General features: G+C 44.1%; 1 protein-coding gene across 1 annotated transcript; it reads left to right on the top strand.

Moving 5' to 3' along the window:
* Positions 1 to 2,494: 2,494 nt before the first annotated feature.
* CREBL2 (cAMP responsive element binding protein like 2) lies at positions 2,495 to 14,351 on the top strand. The gene is made up of 4 exons (XM_039570938.1): positions 2,495 to 2,664; positions 11,039 to 11,236; positions 12,327 to 12,474; positions 13,182 to 14,351. Coding segments are annotated over exons 1-4 (363 nt in total). The 5' UTR covers positions 2,495 to 2,649; the 3' UTR covers positions 13,184 to 14,351.
* Positions 14,352 to 14,553: the final 202 nt, after the last annotated feature.

The raw sequence follows: 14,553 nt of genomic DNA, 5'->3' as shown, positions 1-14,553 counted from the left end.
CTGATTGCCGAACTCACTTTATTTATCTTCCTCAAAGTTCTCTCTGGATCTCAGAAGCAGGACCCTTCTTTTAATAAATATTACTAGTTTCATCAGGGACCTGCCAATAGTTATTGCACAAAATGATTTGTGACACTGAGTGTATCACAAGGTAGTATTTCCTTGGTGTACATCACTATGGCTCAGCAATAAAGCCCTCAGGATGTCTCAGAGAATTTCTTCGGAGTTACCAGAAGTAACCTGCAGTTAGTGGGGATGAGTTGGTCTAGGAAAGAGATCATCTGCCTTTACTTTTACCAAGGAAGTTTTACTTAAAAATCTTAATTCATTTGTCAGTTTTTGGGGGTCAAAATGGTGACCAAAAAAAAAACCCCAAAAAACCCACCTGCTGAGTCAGACCTTTGGTCATCAAGAAGAGACACTTCCTAGGAAGAATATGTGAACTTGGCCTTTTACTGTCCTCTGCTCCTCTCATCCCCAATATCCCAAACTGTTGGATTAGGGGTGATAGAGAATACATGGTTCCCTTCATGAAACATAAATTTTTTTTCAGCTTGCTGTACTCTCTGCCTTACAGTATCCTGTGGCAGTAAGCTCCAAGAATTCACTATTTGCTGTGTAAAGTACTTCCTCTAGCTGCTAAAATCAGTTTAAAATGTTATAATCATATGCTCTCTCTATATGAGCATATATATATAATATCCAGTTCCATTCACAATTGTTCTTTCTGACAGACTCCCACTCAACTTGCATATCCAAATTCATCCAGAAGGACAGCAGAGCCAGAGTGGAAAAGCAGACTGAAATGCATAGTTTGAGTTGTTCCCTGCTAACATACAGAAGCTCTTAGGTGCTGAGGCAGGCAACTTGTGCTTATCCTGCTCAGAAGCTGGGAGCTCTGCTTCTTACATGATATAAAGCAGGATGGGTAGTGTGGGGCAATCTAGTGGGAGGAAAAGATGCAGCTAAAACTTTAATTTGCTGGTTAAAAGGATTCTGGCCTTTCTGAATCAGCACCAGGGCTCTGTCTAATCTCCTTCCTCCACTCATGTTGCAACAGAGGGTTGCCTAAGTGAGCTATGTTGGCTCTTTGCCACTCAATATTTCCCTTCACCGGGGAAACCCCCAGCTGGCTTTTAAAGCCAGCTTTATGGCCCCAGGATAGTGCCAAAGGCAGTATGAGGTGCCTCACCACCTTCTGGAAGAATTTGAAGGCAAAGGTGGGGGTGGGATCACGGGAGACAAGCTCATACGAGCTATTCCTTCCACTTTATTAGCTGCTGCCTCTTGTTTAACACACTAATCATCCCTGCTCTTTTATTACTATTATTTCAGGGGGAAGTTGCCAGAACTGATTCATTGTTTTCGGACAAGCAAATAGGAAGCAGTGTGCAAACTGACTTGACTTTGACAACTGAGCAGCATATAAGCTTATAGAGAAAAAAAAAAAGCTTTGGAAAGTGCTTTGTCTCTGCCATCTAGCAAGCATATCCCTACAAGGGGAAGGTCTGTGATTCAGGGGGAAAATCCCATGACAAAGCCTTCAGCCCCAGCAATTGCATGTAAGAGAGATTAAGTCATGGGAAACTCCTGTGGATAGAGTTGCATGAATAAAAAGAAACATGCAGCAACATGAAACACGCCAAGCTTCAGGTTTCACCGCGAGCTTGAAACGTGGGCCGTGCTTAAAGAATTGTGCACTGGGGTACCTGTGTCTTTCCAGCAAGCACAGGACTAATTTCAAGGGACAGGCACGGGACGATGCATGGCCTTGCTTTGCATCGAGCATTCAACATTAAATCTCTGCCATGTGTCCACAGGAAAACGGGAGGGAACTGGGTATTCTCAAAGGATTATACAGGATTGCTTCTCCAGGCTTGGGGGAGCTCAGTACGGTGTCCAGGTGGTCTGGAAAACTCGGCTCTGTCTTCAGGAACTCTTAGGGGAAAGCAAGGCAAACAACACCTTTTGGGGGTCAAAATGGTGACCAAAAAAAACACTTAAACGTGTTGTTGTGTTGTTTTGTTGGCTTTTTTTGTTGTTGTTGTTGTTTTGGTTTGTTTTTTTTCATCTAGCTCGAGACAGCCCCGGCCCCACCAGCCGCTGGTCATGGTTCCCGAGCCATTGGGGTTGCAGGAGAGCAGCCGTGGAATGTCGGAAGCGTTAGAAAACAGACAAACAGACAGACAGACAGCACCACCCCACCCCCCCCCAAAAAAAAAAAAACCCCAAAAAAACCCAAAACCCAAAAAACCACCAATAAAACAACAAACTCAGTTGGTCCGCGAGGCGGGGGAGCGCCCCCAGCCTCCTGGGAAATGTAGTTCGCCCAGCTGGCGAGGCGAGGACCAATTGCCGTGCCGCTCCTCGGCTGGGCCTGCTGGGAGTTGTAGTTTTTTCAGTTCCCATCAGGGCAGCGGCCAATGGCGACGGGGCCGAACAAGACTATACTTCCCAGCGTGCACCGCTCTGCCGGCGCTACCGCGCCCATCGGCTGTAAACAAACATGGCGGTGGGCGATGGCGGCGGCCGCGGGCGGCCCTGAGGCTCTGTGAGCGCCGGTGTCCGCCGGGGCCGCGGGCGGGCGGGCGGCTCCGCCTGCTCCTCCTGCAGGGGCTGCGGCGAGGCGGATCGGGGCTGGCAGCACACATGGATGACAGCAAGGTAAGGGCTGCGGGGCCTATCCGGGAGCTGGAGCCGAGGGCAGCCCGTGAGGCTGTGGGTGCAGGGAGCCTTCTGAATTCTGCTTTTGAAGGGCTCTGCTCGCTGCAGCCGCCAGGAAGGAGGGGTTGCCCCCTTCGTTCTTGCTTGCAGCGCTTCGGTGCTGCCTCTGGTGTTTCCTTAAAGCCCCAGGCATGGGCCAAAGGCTGGATACTACCAGTGGTGTGGTGCAGTGGTTCATGCTGCCAACAGCACCCTGAATTTATTAGATAAATAGCAACTGTGCATAAATGGTGGGGTACGAGCGTGAGTTGCAGCCTTGTACTGGGTGCTGGAGCTTGGATTCTTCCAGCATTGTCTCATGAGAGCAGCAGAGCGGCATCCCTGACGGTGCAGGGCTTCCACTTGAGCAGTGCCAAACATGGGAAGATGCCCAAGGAATGCAGCTTCCAGCTGCTTGTACCGGGGTGCCCCTAAAGCCGGGCCGGCAGGGACAGCTGCTGTGCCCACTCCGTGCCGCGTTCTGCAACTCAGCTGAGTTTGGGTATTTCAGCTCACGGGGGTGCTGGTTAGGGGCTGTCCTGGGGGTCGTGCTGGAGACACCACTTGAATTTTTCTTTTTCACGCAGCCTGTGCTGATCTGCCTTAATTCAAAGAGGGGAAAAATACTTGATACGATTTCTTGGGGAATAAAGAAATTTAGAAGCGATCAGTAATTTGGCAATCCACAATCCACAGAGTGGATTGTAAGTATATGAAAGGTTTATGGTCATCTGCTGTTTTAACAGGTATACTAATTTATTTTGTTAAAGCCTTGTCTGAAAGCTGTGAAGGAGGTTGGGGGAAATCTGCATGTCTGAGAACTGCATCAAAGTTTGTGTAATTGGGGCAGTAGTTTAGAAGATCCAGAAGATTGAGTTCTGGAGGCATATATAGTTCATGAGTATTATGTGATTTTTATTTCTCTATCAGATGTAGGTTATTTGTACTATCCAACTTCCAGATTTTCATTTAAAAATAATTTTTGATCTACCATTGTGTTATGTGGGGGCCTGATAGTCTGCATTTTTTTTCCTGAAACATTTTATGACACATTTGCTAAATAAAGTGTATCTATTTACAAAGTCAAATCTTTGGTCTTTTTTTTTTTTTTTTTTTTGACTGATTTTGAGTTGAATAGGAAAAACCCAAAAAACAACAGAGTGGAATAGTCACTCTTCTTCCTGTCTTCACTCCCAATTACAATTTTTATAGTTGAGGCTGCAGGTCACCCTGAGGGTTTGGTGACTCTGTTCAAGAGATGCCATTTCCCTTGGGAGGGCTCTTCCCATGGCAGGTTGCTGTGTCAGGATGAGGCAAGCACTATTTATACCTCATCTTATGGCCACTGTGGTTACAACTGGAGCCAGCATGTCCTTGAAATCTCCTAAAAATTCCACTGAGTCATGCTTTCCTCCTTGCTGGCCTGTGAAAGGACTTTCCCTGCAAAAACTCAATCAACTAAATTGTGTTGGTAGTGTAGTGACCATTCCATAGCTGCCTGCAGCCAAGTTCAGTGTTTGCCTTCATCTATGTGATATAAAGAATTTAGAATTGAGCTTGCAGGCTGAAAAGTTTTCCCTAATTCATGGTGCACTTTAATTTAGCCTTAACTGGTTTAAGAGAGCATTAGAAGAATGGTTCTTGTTAACATATTCCTCAAAATTGGAAGGAAACAGTAAGAAATAAAGGGATAGATAGAATATCTTAACATCAGATCTAGAAAAATGTCATGTTTCATTTCAGAAGGATGTTCTTAAATTATTCATACACACACAAAAAAAACCCCCAGACCCAAAATATTACCTTTTTTTCTTCTACAGAACTGCTTTTAAAGTAGGGTTTATTCAGGTACTGGCCTCACTTCTTGCTGTGGTTTGAGCTATGGTGTAAGGTGTATGGTATGGTGTGTAAGGGAAAGAGTTTAGTGATGTAGCAGTTCCTTGGCAAGTAATTCCTGTTAAAACAAAACTTGAGCATCTCTGAAGTATTTAGACAGAGGAAAAAGGAGAAGCTCTGTTACTGTGGTTTCAGCCTTTACAGGTGAAATTTCTTGGTCAGTTTACAAGACTACATATAACATATTATGTATTTGTTGTATGCATTGGGGAGCAGGGACTAGGGTAAGAAGTTGATAACTCTTGTTAGTAAATATTAAAATACAGTTTTATACATCTAACTGCAATCTTTTGTATTAATTACAGAGGTTTTTATAGGGAACACTGACAAGTTTTCTTTGAGTAATTAGATTTTCAGTTTATAGCTAGAAATGAGAAATAAAAGTTTTTAACATCAGATCACTTTTGTTATTCCAGTGAAGTTAAAAACAAGCGAACAAAAACCAGACCGCCACCAAAAAAGGTTGGGGTTGCTCTCTTTTATTACAACTATTCTTGCCTTGCACAAAAAAGATGTTATGTTACTATATTTATGGATCCAGCAGTTGTTGATGTCTTGCTCTGGTGTTCATGCAGCTTTCCTTTTTGAGGGAACGCTTGGTGTTAGAGCAGGGGAAGGCTCTCAGCAAAGACCTGCGCTCAAGGAGTTGGGTTGCTTTCCACAGCCTGGCTGTGAGGCATCAAATACGCAGTCCTGTGTGGTCCTGAGTCATAATTGTGGGGATGCAGGTGTCCCTTGGAGGGAGTGTGGGAGCAAGCCAGGTGTGAAATCTTGTGTTTAAAGCAGAGAGCTTGAGGGGTCTTTGGCCATGAACTGTCTTGTAGCCTGTGACCCTTGCTGGTGTGGCTGACTGGGATCAGGGAGAGAGATCTCCCAGGCAATGCTGGAGTCAGCTCTGGGTAATGCTTTGAGTGCCACAACAGGGCCAGAGCTACTGTGGAGATGATCTCAGTTGTTAAGGAGGTGGGCTGCTATGTTTTCAGCCTTCACGGCCTTTTCAGAGTATGCAGGTTCTCAATGTGCTAGAGAAGTCTTCCACCCAGGATCATGTCCAAACATAAAGCATTCTCATTGCTGCTTGCTTGGAAATATAAAACCTTAACAGTTTTGGTTATAATTTGATACAAGCAATTTCAAATCATTAACTGTTTTAAGAAGCTGCTGCTCAGCATTGCTCAGATGACACGTCTGCTCATATTTGCGAGGAGTGAGTAAAATGGAGGAGCTGAAAGCCTCTAAACCAGGTAGAACAGTTTTATTTCATTGTTACAGTGGGCTGGGAGGATGCACATGTTAGAGTTAGCTGACCATCCCTGACCCTGAGTTGTAACAGAGACAGATTTAGAAAAGTGCCTGGTTTCTGTTCGTGTGAACTGAGAGAATGTGTAGGGCACAGTGGTGGACATAATTCCCTGTGTGAGGCTGTGTAAGTCCTTCAGGGGGGGAAGAGGAGGGTTGTCACCAGTGGAGTGGCAAGGTGGCATCTGAGTGACTGCTGCCCTGAACATTAGCACTTACTCATCTGGGTGCCTGAATAACACCTTATGAAAACTTGATATTTAGTCCTAGCTCATGCTTTTTTAAAACAGACGTTGGCAGCAAAGACAGACAGTATTCTTTATGCATCTGTGCTGAACATGATATTCTTACTACATGAAGCACTTTGTATGGTGAGAGTTTTAGGATTCATTTCTGTTGACACATCTGCCTAAGACTTAGATCATGTTTGCTCACTATATAGTATCTTACATTTTTGGTTCCTTATCAGATGCATTTTGTCTGCCAATGAAAGTAAAATAATTGTGTTGGGCATATAAAATGTCATTCAATGGAGGAATAACAAGCATGCTCTCTAGCTGGGTTTTGTACTGCTACTGTGAGTGGTATGCTTTGAACTGGAAGATCAGAAACCTTCATCTTTATTAGGAGACTTGTGACTGGCTTCATTTGCTGTCTGATTTTGTGAAAATGTTTGCAAGGGGGAATAGATTCTTCCCCCCTCTACTGTAACACAACACTTAGGTTTTATTTCTTACTAATAATTTTTAAAGTTTTATATAAATTCTCTAGATGATCACCAGTTCCATGCTAAGTTAAGTTCTGCAGACCTATACCTTCAGCTGCCAGTGCAATGAAGGAAGAGTCGGCTTAAGATGATTCCTTGAGCTGGATCTCAAGTACTGGTTGATGGAGCTGCTTGTTTATTGGTTGTACTAGTTGGAAAGCAAACCAGTGAGAGATTCCAAGTCAGAACTGCAACTTAATAGGAAAATTAAAATAAATGCAGTAGTACAGAAACACTGACAAAGTCAGTGCACAATCTGACACCCTGTCGGTCAGGGTGGTGGTAGCAGTCCGATTAAATGGTGGCTGCAGTCCTTGCTGGAGTGATGGATGTGATGCTGTCAAAGCAGTGATCCTGTAGAAAGATCTGGTCCTTCTCCAGTGATGGTTGTCAAGCTCTTATCCTCTGGGAATCCTGTGGTAGATGCTCCTGTAGGAATGCTTGGTTCCTCCCCCTGGGCAGAGCATCTCACAATGGGATGATGTAATTTATGAGTCATGCAGTGAGACCTTGATGGCCTATTAGCAGAAGGTATCCCTTGGAGGGAGTTATCAGGGATGAGTCATGAAGGAGGTAAGGAACACAGCCCCACCTGGTTTTAACTGCTTATGAAGATGGCGATAGAATACATACTTTTGGTTACATCTTACATTGTAACCTCGGACACTGGTAAATGAACTCAGAGCTTCTGTGAGATGCTGACCTGCTCAGTGTGATCATCATTGCTGATCACAGGTGCTGAGCAGTGCCTAGGATGGTGTGGCTTTAATCTGCTAAATTGATTCAAACCTGTAGATGTCATGATGAGGCCAATTTTATCACAGTCTTCTGTCCGAGGGGCTCAGCTCCTCAGGGCTGTGAGTGCTAGTAGCTGTGTTATGAGTGCATCTCCTTCCTGAGGAGGACCTCTCTGCTGTGCATTCTGGCAAGGATTTTGGAGAGATCTGCTGCATCCTTCTAATAAAACAATCCAGAAGTCTGAGGGATTTTCTGTATCAGGTTGAGTAACTGCAGCTATTTCCAATCCCAGGTCAAATAACTTTGTGCCTGGACACTGATGGGAGGCAAGAATGAGGTTATGATCTAAGCAGTGTATTAAAAAGGAAATAATGGAATCACAGAATAGGCTGAGTTGGAAGGGACCCATCAGGATCATCGAGTCCCAACTCGTAGCCCTGTGCAGGACACCCCAAGAATCACACCATGTGCCTGAGAAAAGAATTATGTTCTTCTATTTTCTGAACTGTGAGCGAACTGAAATGGGAGCTCTGTCAGATCTCTAACTAATGCGTGCCTTTATTAATATTTCTATGAAAACTTTTATGATTAATGTTCTGAGTCTTGATTGCTTATGACTCCCTGAAAAAAACCCACATCCCCACTGCTGAATGCTAATAGATCATGTTCCTTTATAAGCTCAAGAGGAATACAAAGGGACAAAAAATGTGTGCTTGGTCTGTTGCCATGTTCAACATCAACTATCACTTCTGCTTTGTCTCCTTTCTGTCACATCAGCATAGCAACTGAGTAGGCAAACATGACTAGAAGCCAGGGAGATACGGTGATGCTGGATGGGGGCAAAGGATTTCCCAGGCCTTTTTCTCCCCAGCTGGGTTGCTTAAGGTTACAGCAGGAGTTTCTGAGTATTGGTGAGACAAAACTGACGAGGATGTAGGATTTAATTATATTGCTTTCCACTTGCTGCCTTTGCAGGGTGATGTGTAATTGCGTGGCGAAGTCCAGGAGCCATGAAGATAGTATGAGTCTTTGGGGATGGTGTGAAGGCAGATTATTAGGGTGTTAGTGCTTAGAGTCAAAAGGCAAGGAAGCTTTTTGTTATTTCCATTGTCCTGGTGGTTAGAGTGTTGGCAAGCAACAGTGGTTGAATGGTTGAGAGGTACAAGCCTTTTCCTGCCCTAAGGGAGCTTGAGTGCAGGGCTGCTACAGTGGTAAAAGATCTTGGAGGGAGAGCAATTGGCACACCTGTCTGTAGAATGCTCTCTGGAATGATCAAAGGGAAAGCAATTTATGGATAATGGTGGATCCGGATCTGTTTGCCTTGTGCTGAGCAGCCTTTAACTTGCTGTTTGTGAGAAACGGCGAGGTGGGAACCATGTACCTGCCTGAGGCTGGGGGGAGAGGGCATGGCTGTCAGTGCTCCCCTGCAGGACTAGGACTCGAGGTACTGCTTTGTTCACACAGCAGTGTGGGGTGTGCTGGGGCCCCAGCCTTGAGTGCCAGCTCACTCGAGCTCTAGAGGGTCAGAACCCAGAGTGGCCAAGGTTTTTTGAGAGAGCTGCAGTGTATGTCTCTACAAGACCTTATCTAGCTCTTGAATTCAAAGATTTACTTTGAACTACCTTGCATTGGCACAGAAAAGCCTCAGGTGCTAAAAGTCTTTGAGAACTGAAGTACTTTGGCTGTAGTGTGTATAATGTAATATCCATCAATCTTCCAAGTGCAAGTAATATTAGAAAGCAAATTGTGACTGCCTGCAGCCCCACCTGAGAAGACTCTGTATAGTTCTGCATTCTGCTGAACTGGGAGTATGGATCACACCACGCATAGCCAGGAGTGTGTTTCCATGAGAGGACAGACCTTGTCATGCCTGAAAGAGGACAGTCAGTTTCCCTTTTTCAGAGCTCCTGCGCCCTGCCTTGGCCACACCTGGTTAGTTTGAACTTTGAACTACACTAGATTTTCTGAACTAGAAAATTTTAAGGGGAGCACTTTGATGGAGTACAGAATTATTCAAACTGTATTCAGCAGTTCAAGTGTAAAAGAGCTTCATTTTTTTTCCTTTGCTCTTCTGAATGTATTGTGTTTGTTTCATTATCATAGATGTCCATTAAGTACTTTCTGTTCTTTCATTTGCTTATGGTAGGCAGCTACTCCTGAATAAATTAGGAGGGACAATACAGAGAGGGTAGGATTACGTTGGCATGTGATTGTTGACTCACTTTCCAAAGAAAGAATAGGCTCAATTGTATAATCCTTTTTTCCCCTCTTCATTCTGGCACATCAATTCACTGTTATTGTTTTTATTGCAGCTTGCTAAGTTTGCAGAACAAGTGACTTCTTTGAATGTTAAAAATGACTTATTTTGTACCTTTTCACAGTAAAAGTGCCTTTTTTTTTTTTTTTTTTTTAATGATGAACTCTGATATTTTGAACACTGCCTATTAGAAAAAGTCCTGTCTGTATACAGGATGGTGAAATACTAAGGCAGCAGTGAAATTCTTGTATGCAGGTGTGTGTTAGGTGTATTTCTCCACACCCCCTCCAGTCAAACAGTGTGGTCAGAATGCAAATAAAGACAAATCCTCGCTTCAGAGGGGAGCTGGGGTGTGTGGCTGATGTAATGTTTACAGGGTGATACTACCCAATGACCAGTGAACTGAGCTTCAGACCATATTTAAGACTTTCTTGTGCCATGCCCCCATGTTAAGAATAAAATATTTGGGTGGGGAAGAACAGAGTAAACACACAGGAAACTGGTTTTGGTTTGGTGGGGCTTTTTTTGTTGTTTTTGTGTTTTGTTTTGGGTTTGGTTGTTTTTTTTTTTTTTTGTTTTTTGTTTTTTAGTTTATTGTAGCAGGAGAAGTTCTCAGACCTGTAAAAAAGGAGCCACAAAGAAAAGGGGAAAGTGATTGCAAAAGCTGCATTCCATAGGGCAAGAAGCTAGGGAGTTACATTTCTGCAATGGAGATCTAAATTAGGAACAGGGAGAGTTCAACACTGATGGGTTGTGTGAGGTGTGAGGAGACTCACCAGGCTGTGTAGTAGTGTTTTGAGGGTGAACGTGGCCAGAGTGGTGATGTTCTACTGGAGCAGAGGCAGCAGAGATCGGGCTCAGTGTGACTGAGTTCCCTGTTCAGTAAAACTCCTCAAGATTCCTTTGAAAGAAATCTAGCCCAGGGAAGCTCAGATGGCTAGTGAATAATTCTGAATTTAGAGTAGGCCAAAACTGTTGACTGCAGCAAAACTGAGTTTTGCATTATATTGATAGAAATAACTATATTTTTTTCTAAATTGAAGTGTTAAACTCCATAATACAGTATTTCCAGACCTGGCAACTACTAGAGCAGGGGCTGTTGGTTATATGAAAGCAGCTTCACTACAAGCTGACTATGCCTCCTCGATACCCTTGTAGACACCTGGAGTAGTGTGTTCAGTTCTGGGCTCCCCAGTATGAGAGAGAAATAGAGCCACTGGAGAGAGTCCTGAAAACTTCATAGCTCAGCATTCTTATTTCCTCTGTTGCTCCAGAATTTGTATGGAAGATTTTATACTTGGGACTCCTAGTAGTTACAATCACATGGTTCCAGCATTACCTTTGCAGAACAGGATCTTTATTGTGCTCTTCCTTTCCAGGTGGTTGGAGGCAAGGTAAAGAAACCAGGCAAGCGAGGTCGTAAACCAGCCAAAATAGACTTGAAGGCAAAACTTGAAAGAAGTCGTCAGAGTGCAAGAGAGTGCAGAGCCAGGAAGAAGCTGAGGTACCAGTACCTGGAAGAGCTGGTTTCAAGTAGAGAGCGAGCCATCTGTGCTCTCAGAGAAGAGCTTGAAATGGTGAGGAGCTATCACTTAACCTAACCCTCAGTATTATCTGGGACCTGTCCTCGTGAACACTTGTTCTTGAGACCACAGTGACTGACAGTGGCATTTGGCTGGCCCGGAGGTATCAAAACATCAGATGCATCCAGCTGTTTGCCTCCTTTGGTGTGTAGAATATGAATTCACGTCACAAGTTATGTGCTGGTTCCGAACTGGAAGCAAGTGAAGGAAGTGCCATTACATTTGAGTCTGTTGTCTTTGAAATGTCTGGTTTTGAAAAACCTTTGACAGAGGTAGATTGTGGGAAGAGGTGTTAAAATATCAAAGGGGAAACATATATCCACAGGGTGTCATTGCTTCTCTGTTGGGGAAGTGGATTCTTGCAGCATGCTCTCTGTGTCGATGGTTCCAGCATGTGTAAGATGGGGTCTTGGCCAAATGAGCAGCATTAACCAAAGAGAGTGTTTCATCTGGAAATACAGACACAGCTCCTCAGGGATGCCATTGAAGTGTCACCAGTGCTGAGGACACTGCTTTGCCCTGGCTTTAGGTTCGTTTGAATGGGCAGGGCTGATCACTACGAGGCAGTAGGTTTAGGATCAGGTGAAAAGCCAGCCAACTGTCCCCAGGTTTTTTTGGTGTACTTCAGGGTTTGGCAATGAAGAGTTTAAGATGAAGGAAGTAGGAATAAGGCACATGTGCTTCCACTGTGCCTTGCGCAATGGGAAAGGACCTCTTAATAGTCCATCAGCCCCAGAGTCATGTGAAATATTTGTTTTTAATAAGCCATGAACTGGAACAGTGTTCTTGCATGCCAGCAGCGAGAAATTGCACAGAGTGTTCCATGTTGTTTAATAATTACAGTGTTCTGTCTAGTGCTGCCTCTGAGTAGCAGTTTATTGACTGAAAGAGCCTTTGCTGAGGCCAGGTATGCAGCCATGGACACGTGCTCAGCTCATTAGTGCTCTGCAGTTTCGTAAGAGGCTTCAGCTCAGTAAATTCAGACCTTAAATGAGTATACCGGAAGGTAAAGATTACAGCCCTGTTTTGTCTGCTAATGTGATCCTGGCAGTTTGCTAAGGCCTAATGTGTTTGCATATTTCAGTACAAGCAGTGGTGCATGGCCATGGACCAAGGGAAAATCCCCTCAGAAATAAAAGCCCTGCTAACTGGAGAGGAGCAAGGCAAAGCACAGCAGAACTCAACCAAACTTGCCAAGGCTGCGAAGACAGAAGCAAACAGCAGCAATCCCTGTAAGTATCCAGGCTATGATTAATTCCTGTTTTGTTACATCTTTTGTGGTGTAGGAGGATGGCTGTGGTGTAGGAAGAAACATAAGGATGTGCTTTTGGGCACAAATAGTTGATTGAAGCAAAGAGCTTAGTGGGTGGTACAAAGGCTCTGTGTAATGTTTACATGGACAACACAGAAATTACACTATAGAGGAAGCTGGGCAGTTACTTTAAAAGAAGACTTTGTGTTTCACCAAAGCCTGTGGAGACCTGTGAAGACCTTAATTTCTTACAGCATATTCTGTTTTTTTAATGCAAGCTAAATGGAATGCATAAAACACAATTGAATTTTAAAAACTCCACCAAGAAAACATTATTCTAGCTGCAAGCACTCCAAGAGAGAAATGCCGGGCTTGGGATTTCCTATGGGGTCTTCTTTTTGACTCCTTTGTGCTTGTGCAGGGAATGGAATAGGGTTCTTCTGGGAATTGGAAGGTGAAAAGACCAAGTGATATGAAGTCATATTCCTGATATGTTTATGCAAAGAGAGAGAGTTAAGGTGTAGCATAGGCAATTCTATATACTTCTTATTTTGTAATAGTTCATGCAACAGGGTAAATTGCACTTCACTGAAGATTTTTTAAAAATAGGAGTTTCTAGCTTTGTAAGATTCAACATGAAAACCACTTTTTAAACTGTAACAATGTTCCCTGGTGCATCATTCTCAGGAGGCCGATGCAGAACCTTCTGCGCTGCAGCAGAGGTGGCTCGGGAGCTCGCAGAAGGAAGAATGCTGTTCTGAAGAGTGGATGCATCCCCAGGTGCAGGGGAAAGGATCCCAGTGGTCTCTTCTCTTTGTTCCTCCCCATCTGAAATTCTTTGATTATGGTGTTCCTAAGGCTTCGTGGAGTGGGGCTTTTGGGGCAGCAGGTGCTTGTGTAAGTGGAGCGTTGTTCTTCCTTTCGCTACACTGCCCTCCCCATAGAGCTATGGCAGCTTTGGGACATTCCCAGCACAAGAGTGGGGCTGCTTTTATATCAGAGCCCAGAACTGGGCTGGCTTCGTGTTTGGTGGTTATGTGGTTGTTAACTGTTGTGGGAGTCTGGGAGGTTCTGTAAAAGAAAAGCAAGATAAGGATCTTGGTAACAGCTTTGCTAAAGCCAAACCTGGTACTGGTGAGGAGAAGGAGCTGGATCAAAAGCTTTCAGTAAGAAGATTTATAGCAATGTCATTTGTAACGTGAATGAAGGTGTTGCTCTCAGCATCCATCTGTAATGCAGCGTCTCTTGTGTGTGACTGGGATTCTTAAAGAGAGGTACTAGATACATTTCCTGCTTCTGCCCATACTTCTTCCACCGGGTGCATTTTCCACCTGCCGTGCTCCCAGGAAGAGAGTCAAGGCATGTCCCTGCATCCTGCTTCCAGCAGGGGAACAGCAGCCATTCCCTCTCACCCACTGGGTCCTGAAACCTTCCTGTAGCTACCTACATTTTGGGCCCTATTACCTCTCTGGACAGCAAATTAATGTGAATTCTGCTGTGCTATCCTGGTTGCCCAGCCAAAGACAATGCCAGGAACTGGTAGCAAGGAAAGCAAGTTGCATCAGTTTAGTTTTGTGATCAGAGAGGTGATGTCAAAACTCTTGTGGGCTGATGTTATCCCAGTTATTGACAGATAACCTGCCACTTTCCTCAGACTGCTCTTTCTCCTGGATATGCTTTTTGTATTCATCAGATGCAGTGTGGAGAGTGGAGCTCAGGATTTTCAGAGGGGGTTTGTCTTGCTTATTCTGTTTTGTTTATGACAATGTCTTTCTCTGTATTTTATGAAATGCATGGAACATTTTTTAATCTTATGTTTTCAGCATTGTTTCATAGAATAAATATTATAATGAATGACTTTGCTAGACTGAATGTTGCCTTCTTTTTATTGAACGAATTGGGTCTGTTTAGCATTATCTCAATTTAGGGGGGGTCAGAAGCACTGAAAATAGTCGAGTGCTGTATTTCAGGGTACAGCACAATTGTTTTCAGGATTCCATTCTAAGCACCTGTATGTTGAAGGTTAACACATGGTTTTAAGTTTATTCTTTAGACCCTG

Source organism: Corvus cornix, chromosome 1A (assembly GCF_000738735.6).
Source record: "Corvus cornix cornix isolate S_Up_H32 chromosome 1A, ASM73873v5, whole genome shotgun sequence".
NCBI lineage: Eukaryota > Metazoa > Chordata > Aves > Passeriformes > Corvidae > Corvus > Corvus cornix.
Note: the sequence above shows the minus strand (reverse complement) of the source record. Positions and strands in the feature narration are given on the sequence as shown.